This window comes from Leptidea sinapis, chromosome 21 (genome assembly GCF_905404315.1).
Source record: "Leptidea sinapis chromosome 21, ilLepSina1.1, whole genome shotgun sequence".
NCBI lineage: Eukaryota > Metazoa > Arthropoda > Insecta > Lepidoptera > Pieridae > Leptidea > Leptidea sinapis.
Window position 1 is genome coordinate 1,575,653 of NC_066285.1, and position 14,753 is coordinate 1,590,405.

The 14,753-nt window shown below is 34.1% G+C and overlaps 3 protein-coding genes across 5 annotated transcripts in view; 2 read left to right on the forward strand and 1 right to left on the reverse strand.

The window, feature by feature from the left end:
• On the forward strand, positions 1 to 1,760 carry LOC126970608 (probable cytosolic iron-sulfur protein assembly protein Ciao1). The gene is made up of 4 exons (XM_050816622.1): positions 1 to 127; positions 227 to 697; positions 779 to 966; positions 1,034 to 1,760. The coding sequence occupies exons 2-4, from the start codon at positions 424 to 426 to the stop codon at positions 1,583 to 1,585; spliced, it is 1,014 nt and encodes a 337-aa protein (XP_050672579.1). The 5' UTR covers positions 1 to 127; positions 227 to 423; the 3' UTR covers positions 1,586 to 1,760.
• LOC126970609 (NIF3-like protein 1) lies at positions 39 to 7,511 on the forward strand. The gene is made up of 6 exons (XM_050816623.1): positions 39 to 131; positions 1,929 to 2,147; positions 3,022 to 3,153; positions 4,441 to 4,617; positions 6,214 to 6,410; positions 7,292 to 7,511. The coding sequence occupies exons 2-6, from the start codon at positions 1,939 to 1,941 to the stop codon at positions 7,474 to 7,476; spliced, it is 900 nt and encodes a 299-aa protein (XP_050672580.1). The 5' UTR covers positions 39 to 131; positions 1,929 to 1,938; the 3' UTR covers positions 7,477 to 7,511.
• The window catches only part of LOC126970607 (MATH and LRR domain-containing protein PFE0570w-like), a 22,675-nt gene continuing 15,412 nt past the window's right edge, over positions 7,491 to 14,753 (reverse strand). Inside the window, exons 2-6 of one of the 3 annotated variants that reach the window (XM_050816620.1) lie at positions 12,125 to 12,283; positions 10,392 to 11,721; positions 9,585 to 10,179; positions 7,894 to 8,717; positions 7,491 to 7,782 (exon numbers count right to left, since the gene is read on the reverse strand). In XM_050816620.1, the coding sequence (XP_050672577.1) occupies positions 7,682 to 7,782; positions 7,894 to 8,717; positions 9,585 to 10,179; positions 10,392 to 11,721; positions 12,125 to 12,283 (3,009 nt within the window). In that variant the 3' untranslated portion in view covers positions 7,491 to 7,681. Of the gene's footprint in view, positions 7,783 to 7,880; positions 8,721 to 9,584; positions 10,180 to 10,391; positions 11,722 to 12,124; positions 12,284 to 14,753 lie in introns of all 3 variants that reach the window. The other 2 variants (XM_050816619.1, XM_050816621.1) reach the window with 2 other exon arrangements.

Here is a 14,753-nt window from a genome sequence, read left to right on the forward strand (position 1 = left end):
TCGACATTGATTACTTTATTTTATTGTATTGATTGTAATAGAAAAATTAAATAAAATTATTTTCCCCTTGAAAATTGTAATTTAATCAGAACAAATTGTTGTTTTCTTTTGAATTGTAGCCTTATTGGTAGGTACTGTACTATATTTACTAATTAAGTATTTCTTTAAGTTACCTAACATATAAATTAAAAACATAATCGTTATTATTATTACCTACTTATTTCAGAATTTTAAAAAATCCAAGTTTTTTTATATAATAGGTAATACATGACAAAAATCAGTCTCAATTATCAGACAAGTACTAACGCTACATAATATATCAGGTATGATAAGGTTATGTTATTGTACTGCATTTCTCTTTTAAAGTAATAAATAAAAGCATTAATAATTAACTATACAAAAACAAACATCAGAACTTAAAACATGACATCAAAACTGGACTTATTACAAACACTAAGTGGTCATAAAGGTATAGCTTGGAATGTATCATGGCATCCAATGGGTAAAATATTTGCATCCTGTGGCGAAGACAAAATAATAAAACTGTTCAGTAAGGAAGGACAAGCATGGTCTGTTAAAACAATGCTTGTAGATGGTCATCAAAGAACAATAAGAGAAGTTGCTTGGTCACCATGTGGTAACTTTCTAGCATCAGCTAGTTTTGATGGTACCACAGCTATTTGGGATAAGAAAAATGGTGTGTATAGCAGTAGACACTTATTTCAATTCTATATTAAAATATGAATTTGCTCAATTGAAATAAACACTGTTTCAATAGGTCAGTTTGAGTGCAATGCAACACTAGAAGGCCATGAAAATGAGGTGAAAAGTGTTGCTTGGTCTCCGTCTGGCCAGTTATTGGCAACTTGTGGTAGAGACAAGTCAGTGTGGATTTGGGAGGTGGCTGGTGATGATGAATATGTGTGTGAAGCTGTACTCAATGCGCATAACCAGGATGTGAAAAAAGTGTGTATTTGTCATGTTATGTTGTGTGAGTGTTGTTAGCAAGAATAAAGTGATTTCTTAATTGTAGGTGGCCTGGCACCCCTCTGCGGAAATACTTGCATCTGCATCTTATGACAATACGGTGAAAGTTTATAAAGAGGATCAAGTTGAAAGTGATTGGAGTTGTGTTGCAACATTGGAGTCACATGAATCCACAGTGTGGAGCTTAGCATTTGATAAGACAGGCGAGAGACTAGCTACTTGCAGTGCAGATAATACTGTTAAGATATGGAAAGAATATAAACCAAATAATGATGTGGGAGTTATGGTTCCCGAGGGTGACTCTGTCTGGAAGTGTATATGTACATTATCTGGCTATCACTCTAGATGTGTCTATGATGTAGCTTGGTGTCATTCGACTGGACTCATAGCAACAGCTTCAGGGGATGACATTATTAGAATCTTTAAAGAAACTGATGATTCTAACCCTGATGCTCCCACGTTTGACTTAGTGTGCAAAAAATATAATGCACACTCGCAAGATGTTAATTGTGTTAAATGGAATCCAACAGGCAATAATGAATTGATATCTTGTAGTGACGATGGTGAAATTAAAATTTGGAAGTTTTCAGAGGAATAGTCTTAAGTAATAAATTATTATCATTAATTCCAAGTTCACACTTTCCCAATTTTAAAAAGTGTTTTTGTATTTTGTAATCTTAATGGTTTTATAGTTTTAGTACTTAATATTTTCGTTATGTATCTTAATATTATAATACAATATTGAATATATTATCTGAAAATATTAATATTAACAGTGATTTTATTTTAAATGTCCCTAAATCCAATTCTCCACCCTGCAAATACTCTTCAACTGATAAAGTATATAAAATAATTTAAACAAAATTTGAAATTGGTAATCTACACTTGATTATGTGTAGGTACTTTCGAAATAAACAGTAAATTTTTAAAATCTGTTTCAGTTTTAATGTAATGTTATTTAAATTAGGAAGTAAGGCATCAAGAAAAGGAATTAATATTTATAAATACTTTACAACCATAAACACGAAAGTATTAGAGGGGGACAAAATGTCATCTGTTAAACTAAGTGATGTCTTGATGGTCCTGGAAAAGTTTGCTCCGAAATCATTATCAGAAAGTTGGGATAACACTGGACTTTTGGTTGAGCCTTACACACCAAGGTAATTGTTATTTATTAGTTCTTATATTATTGTACTAATGAGTGCCACATTAAATAGTTTGTTTTTAATATGTTTATATATTATTACATGTATATATATGTATCTATGTATTTATTTACTTTAGTTTTAAGTTCTAGTCATTAGTTTTTAAGTTAGGTTAAGTGATAACAAATAGCCAGGTTTTCCCAGTTTCCTGGATTTCCTCTACAAACCATTATAGTTATAAGTATGCTAAAGTTTTACCCCAAAACATAGATAGGTTTATAAGATTATGTTTCTGAGACCTACATATAAGGATTAATTGTAAATTGCTATAATATAACTAGATAACTAATTTTGTACATATTTTAATAGTAAATATAGAAATTTGATTTTTAATATTTAGCTACCTTACTTGAAATGCAGTATCCCAATTTAACAGTGAAGATAATTTATGTGTCTATCTGATTACTATTACTGTTATTATGGAAAAGAAGGACATACAACCACACATATGGTATGTTATCTCTATACTCTCGTAATACCAGAGCAATCACAAGAGTATTGATGAACTTATAAGTGTCAAATACATATATGTAATATGTGGTGGGTTAGGATAGACCTTGAAGATTATTATAAAAGGTTTAGTACTTAATAAGAAAGAGGAGAAACCCCGCCAAAGATGGGAGGATGATACCTGGCCAAAATTTACAGGAGTGACATGGAGCCAGGTCGCGGAAGATAAAAGAGAGTGGCAAAGGTTGGAGGAGGCATATGCCAATTGGCAATCAGCTGAACACTACCTAGATTTTATATAACCTAGATTAACCTAGATTATTAAATATTCTTATTATTATTATAAGAAAAGTTGTTCATGTCTTCTCTCTTATTTCAGACCCATTAGCAAACTGCTACTTACAAATGATCTAACAGAAGATGTTGTTAGTGAAGCAAATACTCTTGGTTGTGCAATGATAATATCCTACCACCCTCCCATATTTGCACCATTAAAAGCAATTACTCAGCAGTAAGTTTTTGAATTACATTATAACAAATGGATTATTTAGTAATACAAAAAATATACATAACAATGAAATAGTATAGCAAAATATGGCAGTCTTTTAATAAGCTTTCGTTTCGTCATAGTTTTTGGAAATAATAAAAGTTAATTCAGACTGTGTTAAAAAAATAAATATAAGTAGGTATGTTTGAAGGTACAAACATTAGGTACATTTTCCTAATTTTTTTTCCAACACTGATCTTACCGCACTCTGTTGGTGCATTCGAAAACTAATTCATGTTCCAATTAAGCATCAGCAAACATCGGCATTGTGCTCACTGAGTCGAATTATGCTTTGTAATTGGAAAACTACCCATAAGACTTAGGGATTTAAGAGCATACTCCCAACTTAAAGGCTGGCAACACATTTAAGTCCTGCTCTTGTGGATGTCCATGTTTGGTTGCCTTCCCATCATATGAGCCTCTTGCCCATTTGCCCAAAAAAGGTGATACCTTTTTTAAAAAAAAGGGGTTACGCTCAAATATCCCCATACTCCTTTAAAAAAGAATTTATTTATATTGACAAATAGCACTTGTATTTCCATGACCTGCCGTGGTATCTGAAATTGGTATATCTTTATATCATTGAAAAATCTGTTGGCAAGTAGTTTGATTAGGAAGGCTGGTATTTGCGGGCCTTTTTCTCTGTGAAGACAACCTATCTTAATAACTTTCATTTGAATATTATAGGATGAGAGGGAAAAACTTAGCCTTCATGCTACCTATGAAGTCGTATAAGTACTTATTAGATATTAACAGATAAAAGAGATGGAGTGATCACCAACAAACAAGTGAGTCCCATGGCTGTTATTATAAAACAAACAAATATTATGAACATCGTAAAATTAAATTAACCTCTTACTTATATTTCATTGTAATTCCAATTACTTACTCATTTAACTATAATTATGATTAGTTTTTTTTTATGAAAATAAGAGACGAGATGAGCGGGATGTTCAGCTGATGGTAATTGATACGCCAACATTACAATTCAGTGCCGCTCGGGATTATTCAAAAATCTAAAAATTCTTAGTGGCACTACAACTACGCTCGTCAAGTCAATGTCAAGTCTCATTTGCCCAGTAATTTCACTAGCTACGTCGCCCTTCAGACCGAAACACAATAATGCTTACACATTACTGCTTCACAGCAGAAATAGGCGCCGTTGTGGTTCCCATAATCTAACCGGCATCCGGTGCATTGGAGCCTTCCACTGGTAGAGTTACGTATATGTAAAATTTTATTTATTTTCAGAGCATGGAAACAACGCATAATTTCAAATTTGCTAGAAAATCGGATTGCTTTATATTCACCACACACAAGCTGGGACAGTGTAAAAGGAGGTGTTAATGATTGGTTGGCTTCTGCTTTTCCTGTTCGCGAATGTGCACCCATTCTACCCAAAGAAAACCCAACTGTAGGACCCGGCAGGTAAACTACTAAAATGATATTTATTAGTTTTAGTATCGTCTCATTAGCACACTGTCATAATTTATATTTGGTTGAACTTATCTATATCCTTTAATTGTTACAAAAAATTATGGACGACGTGCGTTTCATCTGAAAATTACGCGCCCAAATCTTTAACCATAAAATGTTTTTTTTTTTCTTGTAAGAGATTAAATTTTATAATATAGGTAGGTACTATACAAAAATATAACTGTAATAAATAATCATCAGCAGGTACTACACATATACAGCCAATGAAAACCCGCGAAAGGTTACCCTTGTCTTTCTCTCTCTCTTCGCCACACACATTCTTTCTCTTTTATTTCTTACCTTTCTTTCGCCATAGTTACATTTGAATTGGGCCTTATAAATAAAACAATATCTTATTTTGAAGTGATGTCTATTTCTTCCGGTATTGCAATATACAAATTTAATTTATATCAAATTTTAGGGACGATGCAAAACTTGAACCCGCTCCTCTCGGGATACGGCCCAACCATCTAAGCCAACCGCCCGAATAACTAATTGCTTAGTTATGAACGAGGGCCAGCTCAGAGCAGATTAAGCTTGTTTTTATTAAAATTTGGGATACATTATGAAATAATCTTTTAGGTTATTCTTCAGATAATGCGACAGTGTGTAGGTAATCCATGGACGTTGTTGTCAGTGACAACTTGTCACTGACTATGGTTGTCCATGACGATGTATGATATATAAAGACATCAAATACTTATCAGATATTATCATCATATCAGCCGGAAGTCGTCCACTGTGTGACAATGGTCTCCCCCAAAGATCTCCATGACGATCGATCCCGCGCTACCCTCATCCAACGTATTCCGGCAATCTTTACCAGATCATCAGTCCATCTTGTGGGGGGTTATCAGAAGAGGCGCGGGTTGGACTCCCTTAAGGATCATAAATTTAGTATATTATCCTAAAATACCATTTTATGCTTATGGATGAGGCGGCGTTTTCTTCAGATGAAGGCACATCGTCCATAAATTGTTGTTCAATTTAATGGGGGGGCCCAACAACACTGCGTCTTCCGGTACATAATCGCCATTAGAGGACATTACTGCCCCACCGGTCATCGGTCCGTCGGACTATGTATCCTGCCCACTGCCACTTCAGTTTCACAATCATCTGAGCTCTGTCGGTGACATTTCTACTTAGATCTCGAAAGGAAACTCGGAGCATATATCCCTTTGAGCGACCATCAGCTTTCATCATCAGGCCTACAGTTAGCGACCGTAAGTCATCACTGGCAACACACTGGTTGAAACCTTCGTCTTCTGACACTATGCTATTTGGGACGAGAAGACTTATCACATATTATACCTAGCTTTTATTTATTTCATTCCATAATTCTATGGAATTGCATGAATTTTTGTGTGATCTTGTAGAAAGTGAAATTAATACAAAAAATTCTAAATAGTATATAGGAAGTGTTTTCTACAATTTTATATGTATATTTGGACCTGATGATGACGTTAAATGTCTCAATAACAATTTAACTAATTCTTATATTAATAATTAAGGTAATTATTTGGTCATGGTTTATTTTTCGTGTTGCAGAATTTTGGAACTGGAGACCAGCATTTCATTGTCAGATGCAGTATCAAAGGTTAAAGCGCTGACTGGGTTAAATTATGTACGGGTGGCGGTCGGCAAGAACAAGGAGATGAATGATAATAATATCCAGAGAATAGCTCTTTGTGCTGGCTCAGGAAGTTCAGTGTTGAAAGATATTGAGGCAGACTTATATTTAACTGGTAAAACCGTGATTATAATTTTTATCGAAATTACCCTTCTTTTGGAGCATTTTGGATAAATTAATAATAGTGTTGTTTTGAGGTTATGATGTGATTGTGTTCGCCAAGGTGAATGCACACTTATCCGAGCCTAACTAATAAAGTAGTAATGGAGGCCTCGCACATATATCCGCACCAGAAGAATCGACCGCGCTGAAAGAATTCAATTAAATTGGAATCACTAATTTTTTTAAACAACGAAGAAATAGTACTCGCGCGTTGCTCTGTCGTACGCAACTGATAGACTGCGAACGCATCCGAATTTAAGATTTCTGGAGTTCTTGCAGATTCGGACGATTAGACGCGGAGAAGTGTGCGAGGAATTCTAAAATTCGTTTCGTTCGTCTCCCATCGACACGTTCAGCTCAGATAAGTGTGCGTACACCTTTATTATGATTCCATATTCATTTTGATCTCAAGTATCTGCTAGTACCCACAGTATAAGTTATTGTGCATATTTTTATTTAGTCGTAGTTAAGTATATTTTGCCTATTGGATATTTGCTCCGTCAATATTTCTTTGTATTTATGAAAAAGAACTTTATTATAAAACCAAACATGGAAATCATCTTAAAAACATAACATACCCACTTATTTCTAATTTTATTATAATTGAATTAATATATTTGATAATACTTAAAAAATGTTGAACATTGAACACATGTTACCTACAATTGCTTGTATAAGCTCCACAGTAAGCTGTAAGTTCAATACCATTGAAAAGATCTTATAAGTACAAGGCCCTTAGCCCTTACAGCATTGCTTTGTTGTTTGGGGATGACTCTGACCTTGGTCCTGATATTTGAAAAGCAATGTAAAACCTATTTTTTTTCTATTCTGTAGGTGAAATGCTGCACCACGATATATTGGATGCTGCTCAAAGAGGAATATCTGTAATTTTGACAAATCATTCAGACTCGGAACGAGGATTCTTAAGACAATTCTCAACATACCTTCAGAATGAATTAAATAATCAAATACAAGTATTAGTGAGCACGTATGATAAGGAACCTTTAATTACAGTGTAAATTAAAATGCAATAAAAGTTGTAAAGCAAGTATTATTTATTTGTTTCAAAGTTAGTATAAGTTAAATTCGTTTTTCATGCTGCATTGTTATATATGAGATCATTATTAATTATTATTAGATACATATATCATCTCCCGTTTCAATTTTACCCGATTTAGTTATACAATTACCCTCTGTTTCTTTTGTTCTCATAAGCAAAATGATCTACAGTAATTGGCAAGATTTATGCAAACTATGCATTTTTCCTTTGCTGTTTGATGTATGTTTTTTCTTACTGAAAATCCACTGTTGTTCTTGATTCCGAACTGAAAGATGGTTGATTCATATAAACTTATATATATAGTCTTCTTATACATATGTCTCAAAGATCAGCATTATTTGCATTTCAAATAGTTTTACTTACACTGACTACTTACGAATGAAATTTTTGTTTGTACTTTTTGTATTATGTGTCAAAGAATGTTTGACAGGTGTTGGTGTATATTTTCTCTCTAACGAGTCTTGATTCGATTTTATTTTACAAACAGATGTCACGGTGCCATTCTTATCATCGTAATTAATGACGTATTTGCTTTTTCTAGAACGTTGAGACTTAGGTTCTTCAATTTTGATCTTATTAATGATAACAGAATCAGTTTTACCCTTAATTTTCGTCGGACTTTTATTTCGTAGAGATGATGGATAAGTGCTTTCTTTTATCGGAGCTGCCGGAATGGTAATACTTTTTGGCTTTTCTGATTTCGGAAGCTTTATATTATTGTCATTGCCTTTTAAAGGGGTTAATTTCTTATCTTTTCGTACCAACGTTCCGTCATTTGATTTGCGATTTAACGGACTTGAAGAAGAACTTGATGATTTTCTCTGATCCTTAGTAGTCAATAACATTCTCTCAGACTTAATTGTAAGCTCTGGTGTCACCAATTTTTCAGTTCTTTTTGGTTTTCGGGGTGTGTGCTGTGCAGTGTCTTTTATCGAATCGTTTACAGCAATTCGTCGTTCCTTTACCGTGCTATTTTTTTCTTTCATTTGACTTCTGACAACTTTTTCGATATCAGAAGTATTTTTAGTCATTTCCTGTGCTTCCACTCTTTTGTTTTCTTTCATTTTTATTGTATTGCTTTTGCGTGGTTCGATATTAATATACACATTCTCGTAAGTTGGTGTGGGTGATTTACTAGAATATTTTTGTTTATCTTGTACTATGGGTGATAGTTTTCGGTTTGCTGACTTTGTGTCCTTACTTCTGAAAAATAATGTTTATATTTTGTATTGTGAAATATTGTAATAATATTTATTAATAATTTATCTACAGTCCTATGTTTTATGACAAAAAATGTTAACTATGCAATAGTACTTTAGAAATAATTTCACTTCATCAGAATCAGTTGTTGCAGTCTGCAGTCGTAAGATTAAAATTTGAAGTGATTACGAACCTTTCGAATAAAGACAGACATTGGTATTGTTGAACTGACTCCCACATGTAATAATTCAAAATAATCTCAACAACTGCATGCCTTCTTGCATGCAGTTGATGCAAAACATGACAGCTGGTTAAAAGTTGTTTCAAGGTGGAAATGTTAGCCTTGCCCAAAGAAAATAACACCGGATACAGTAGGGAAAAACTAGGTGTAGTTTACGCTTTTAAAGACGAATAATATGGTAATGGCAAAAGTAGCGAAATTGCAAGGAAAATCGAAATGAAGCATGATTATTTGGCATATGTAAAAATATAAAGCAACTAGTAGGACCGAAGAAGAAAAGCGATCCCAATAACTTGTGAGATACAAACGGCAAAATCGCCCAAAACATTTAGGAAAGGTTACACATGATATGCCACAGTGGCTCTAGAAGAAATGAGTGAACCACGATGTTTCTGCAGTTAATGTTTCTGCAATAAATTAAAATTTGAATATTCTTAAAGAAGTGAGGTTGGTAGTTGCATTATTTTGGCCATACCATGCCAATAATATTCATAATGCAAGGAAAGGTCTCTGGATCACTGTTTCGCGCTGACTCGCCTGAGGTGAAAATAGCTATGATTATAGCCAACATCCACTGAGAAAAAAAATTTTCTTAAAACAGTTTTCTAATAATCGAATAAACAAACCTGCGGGGTGAAATTTCTGTCCTGATTTTGGATTTTGTGTTGCTAATATCTTTATGTGGTGGTTCGGATATACTTCGATTACTTAGCGAGCCTGTTTTTTCATTTTGCTTTAATCTTGACCTTCGGTGATTTATCGGCAGATCTGTCACTTTTTCTGTTATTGGCTTCAATACTCTTGCATCAGTTTCGCTTTTAAATGTATCTATATATTTAGTTCTAGGCTTTGGTTTAGGAGGCGTGGGTCTAAAGTTTGAAATATTTTGATATTCTTGCATATCTTCAGAATCTGCCTCGCTATTACAACTACTGTTGGATATTTTCTGCACAAGCTTTACTGAATGTAATATTTCTTCTTGTAAGTTGTCTAGTGAGTGTAACCGTTCGAAGCCGTTGTTAATATTTTTACTAACTTTTTCACCATCATCACTTTCAATCCCGAAATATGTCAAGTCGCTCACTCGCAGATTACGACTCTTCGATTTTCCTAATCCATGAGTCTCATCTAAAGAATCCGATTTTATAGTGTTTCTTACGCCTTTCTGCGATAAATCGTACTTAAATGTGGTATAAGGCGGCTCTTCTTTCTTTTCAGGACCTGAAGTTTATAAAAAACAATGAAGTTATTATTTTATCTTTTAAGTAAACCAATTTATTTTGAGATAAGTAATTATTATATAACCCGTGTGAAGTCTACGTTGGCTGTTAGCTAATAGCTTCTTTGTTTTTTCATTGTCGTCTATCTATATAAGGACAGTTTAAAAATAGCTTTGTCAATTTTTACAGAAAACGAAAACAGTAAAGTATTACCTGTATCGAACGTCCTTGAGGTATTTTTGATATAACTAGAATTGTATTTTCTTTCATTAATGCTGCTTGTATTCGCAACATTATCTGGGTTTAACAGTCTATTAATAGAAGCAATTGAGCTTGCACTGTTAACTGTGTAATTGTCCAGAAAACCGCTTATGCTCCCAAGTTCCATATTTTCTCCTAAAAGATATGGTTTGGGTTTAGGTATTTTATTCTTGAGAATACTTTTTGTAGCTGCTGTATTCTCGTCGCTATCATGAACGTCGTGCTCATTCTTTTCGGTAACAAATCTTGGTTCTAGTACTTTGTGTTTATCACCAAATAGTGTTATATGTTTATCAGTAACATTATTCAAGGGAACAAACGCACTCCGTTTTTTCCTGAAGTCATATGAAGGAGGAGGCTTTTCGTCGGTGGCAATAATGTTCACCGTTCCAGATTCTGCTGCAAAATGTAGCTCAGTTTTACAGAATTCAACCTTCTTAGTTCTTCTATCACCATTATCATCGTTTAATATAGGCTTCGTATTTGAGTCATCACTTTCGATCATAACTGGCAGTGTTATAGTCATTTTCCCTTTCGACTGAACGGAAACATTACTTTCATTTGTTAAATTATCAGGTGTTCGAAACTCATGTAACGGACTAGTACGTGTTGTTTTCAGCGAAGCTTTTCTGTTTTTATTCAACCAATCCTGAAATGACTCTTCTGGCAAATCGGATAACCTTTCTTTACTTTCGCGTCGCTTCGTCGTATTGTCTGTGTTCATATTGTGGTCGCTTATAATTTCAGTTGATTTACAAATACCGCTGTCAGTGGATGAGTCCAACAAATTGGAATTATTATAACGAATATTACTTTTATTTAATGGACTTGTATCTTCGAAGCTGTAACTTTTTCGTCTGTTGTTCCATTCGTCACTGCCGTATAACAGTGAAGTATATTTTAAGGTACTGAGAGATACAGGAGCATCGAGTAACGATGAAATATGGCTTCGTGTATCTGCGTTACTGGGAGAACTGTCGCTTTGTTCTTGATTATGCCTAGAGTTTGTATTTCGACTGCTATTCCGTGAATCAAGATCAATTATGCTCATATTTTCTGTGGTTGACGAGGATTCTTCGCTCGGTAATCTTATAGAAGTTGTTCCAGTGGAACCCCTCCATTTAGAAGGCTCCGAAATGTCTAAGTCGTCTGGTTCTGTTACTTTGTACTTAATTCTCTCGTTGTCAACTTCTGGAGATGATTCCAGTGGTGCAGATGAAACTTCCAAAGGTTTTGATGGTAACGACAAGGGCTCAGAGAAGTTGTAGCCAGATGATAAAACCTGTAAAGTCAATAATAATTTAATATAAATACATACATAACCTATAATGTCCCGCATGTTCATTAATTTTGTTTTCAAATTTAATTTGTGTAATTAATCCCAGAAGCTCACTTCTGGGATTAATTACACAAACCCTCAGATGTTGGCCTTTCAGATATAATTCTTGATACAAAATATTATATTGATTTTAAATTGGTATTTTTATCTAACACAAAGTGTCATACAAATCACGAGTGTAAGACGTAGCTTGTTACGCACACTAAAGCATTAAACTCGACCTGTTTCCATCGTTATCTAATAGCAAGAGACGAAAGATCTAGATATATAAATTATCTAAGGTAAGTAATAAGAAGCAATAATTTTGATGACAAACAGACAGTTTAATTTTATTTATGTGTAGTACCTGTCTACTCGAGTGAAGCATAAAAGTAGAGCTGGGCGCTCCAGGACCGGCGGACGAGTGGTATGCTGCCCTCATCACCCGGACCTTGGCTCCAGGCGCGCTGGCGTGGAGCACCTCCATCGCTCGAGCTATGTTCCGCGTTACTCCTCCTTCCGTTACCTAAAGAGTCAAAACAATACATGATTAATATATATATTACATACAACAGCACAATCGGATGTTTAGATCTCTAGATACATATTATATTAGGCATATTAGGCACCTTAAAAAAAGCGCGTACAACTTCCGTACTTAAAGTCAGGCAAAACTACTGTGATTCCTCTGGTGTTGCAAGAGAACGTGGGCGGCGGTGATCACTTAAAACCGGGTGACTCGTACGATCGATTCTCCTCCTATTCTTTAAAAAAAAATTATAAAACAAAGTCTTTTGCCGCGTCTGTCTGTTCGCGATAAATTTGAAAACTACTGCAACGGTTTTTATGCTGTTTTCACCAATTGATAGCGTGGTTTTCCAGGCAGGCTTTAGTAGATATATAAATTATTTAGTTTTACGATATTTGTTAGAGGTGTCGGAAAGAAATAAGCCGTCTGGTTGCTTAAATGAAAACACTGTCTAAGTACTTTGATATATAACAAAATAATGTTTGGTGGTATTTTATCTTCTATAGATCTACAGAAAAGTTGATGGCATATGTCTATCCTATCTCTAAACGGTAACTATCTTGTTTTCATTTTTAAAATGCAAATAATGATAACACGCATTTCCGATGGCTTTTGACTGCATTACTCTTTAATTCTTACGTAAAATACTTTTTTTTCTATTGAAAGAACAACGTATATCGGGTTGTATAGTCGCAGTAGTTGTATAGTATCTACCTATATAATGAAAGACATTTAAGTAATAAAAAGAAAGGGTCATACTAACATTATATATATATATATATTATATATATATATTATATATATTATATATATTATATATATATATATAATGTTAGTATGACCCTTTCTTTGCGCTAACACATCCGCCGCGAGCCGACTTACTTGAACGAGCGTTATATAGCTGTCAATCCCGTAAATAAAGTGTTATGTGCGCCTAACCGTAATAATTGTACTTAATTCTTTATTTATTTAATAGTTTCTTATATAAAATTCAGAGCGGGATGTTAAACTGCATCATCTTTGTTATGCAAATGAAATAATATAGTTAAACAGTTATAATATCTATCCCTGGTTACTCTGTGGTAGTGGAGACAATAAGGAGCAATTCAAACATTTGAAAAAGATAAGTAACTAACCTGGTTTCAATCGAGCTATGATCATAAGTGTATAAGAGTGTTTACGAGATAAGATGGTATTTTCACAGTCATAACCAAATGATCATCATTTGGTTGACATAATTCTTAATATATAATACAACTGTAATGACTAACTAACTCTCGCTGCCAGATATGAGACATACACTAACAGAAACTCTATCAAATAAGATACATGACTGCCAGAATAGTATAGAAAAAGCGTAATTGGAATCAAAAGAAGATTGCAAAAAATGATAGGAACTAAATCAAAGACGCAAAATCACAAAGAACACATTACGCAGGAAATGACGGACGTTAGATAAATAAAAGTGATAATAATCGAATGCTTCTCGAAGATCGGTAGCACACGAAAAGGGCAACAATATATGACCAATGCTGGACGAAGATTAATACAAATAGCGAAAGACAGAGATTCTTGGAAAGCTGCGACAACCAAGCGAACGACAATTTAAATTAAATAAAATATTAACTGTAATAATGGCTTAGTTTATTTTGTATAGTTGTAATATTAATTTAACTTGTGGACAAAATGCAAGTTTAACTATCAGATGGACTGACCGAGCCGGACTCTTGTATGGTCGGTGAAATATACATATCAGGAGTTGAATTTATTGTTTTGAAAACAGGTTCGACTTGTTCGCAGATATGAACAGATCAAGGTAATGTAGGTGTTTCAGAGGCTGGCGTGACGTCATTCGAATGCGAGCCGAAGTCAGAACTAAGGTCACACTCTATGTCATTGTTCCAAAACAAATCACGCCTTTCTCATCTAAAAATATAAATTAGCTAATGGCATTGTCTCATTCTTCAATCATAATAAATAACAAGAGAGTTTTATCTTTTAAATTGTATTTTGATATCGTTTCTAGTCATCGTGAGTGGAAGGATTCTGAATCTTCAGGTATAAAAACAAAATCATTTTCACTTAACCCATATACCAACACTGATAATGACACAGTACGAACTTGCTGTCAGGTAATTATTCATAACGGCCGTTCCAAATATTCAGTCTAACTCTTACTTGAGATAAAAATCGTAACTATCGTTGACTTTTCTGTCCCAATAAACTTATCGACGGTAACTCACCTTATCCATACACGCTGTCTGTCAATGGGACGACGTATAGCTTACCAGCGATAGAAGTTTGTATGGAAATTTCAATTCATCCGTCCCAATATAAGGGGATAAGAATATCTTATCGGGAATATTGGGACAGCTTCAGATTATTGACAGCTACTTACTGACAGTAGAAGGTAGTTATATATCTCTATCTGTAGATAGTATAATGGGAACGGCCGTTAGTCTCAACC

Excerpts from the sequence above, each read along its gene's own strand:
- LOC126970609 (XM_050816623.1), top strand. The coding sequence starts at position 1,939 with ATGTTATTTAAATTAGGAAGTAAGGCATCAAGAAAAGGAATTAATATT. Across the intron at positions 3,154-4,440 it reads TTAAAAGCAATTACTCAGCA|AGCATGGAAACAACGCATAA; the intron begins GTAAGTTTTTGA and ends ATTTATTTTCAG. Across the intron at positions 6,411-7,291 it reads GGCAGACTTATATTTAACTG|GTGAAATGCTGCACCACGAT; the intron begins GTAAAACCGTGA and ends TCTATTCTGTAG.
- LOC126970608 (XM_050816622.1), top strand. The coding sequence starts at position 424 with ATGACATCAAAACTGGACTTATTACAAACACTAAGTGGTCATAAAGGT. Across the intron at positions 698-778 it reads TATTTGGGATAAGAAAAATG|GTCAGTTTGAGTGCAATGCA; the intron begins GTGTGTATAGCA and ends CTGTTTCAATAG. Across the intron at positions 967-1,033 it reads ATAACCAGGATGTGAAAAAA|GTGGCCTGGCACCCCTCTGC; the intron begins GTGTGTATTTGT and ends TCTTAATTGTAG.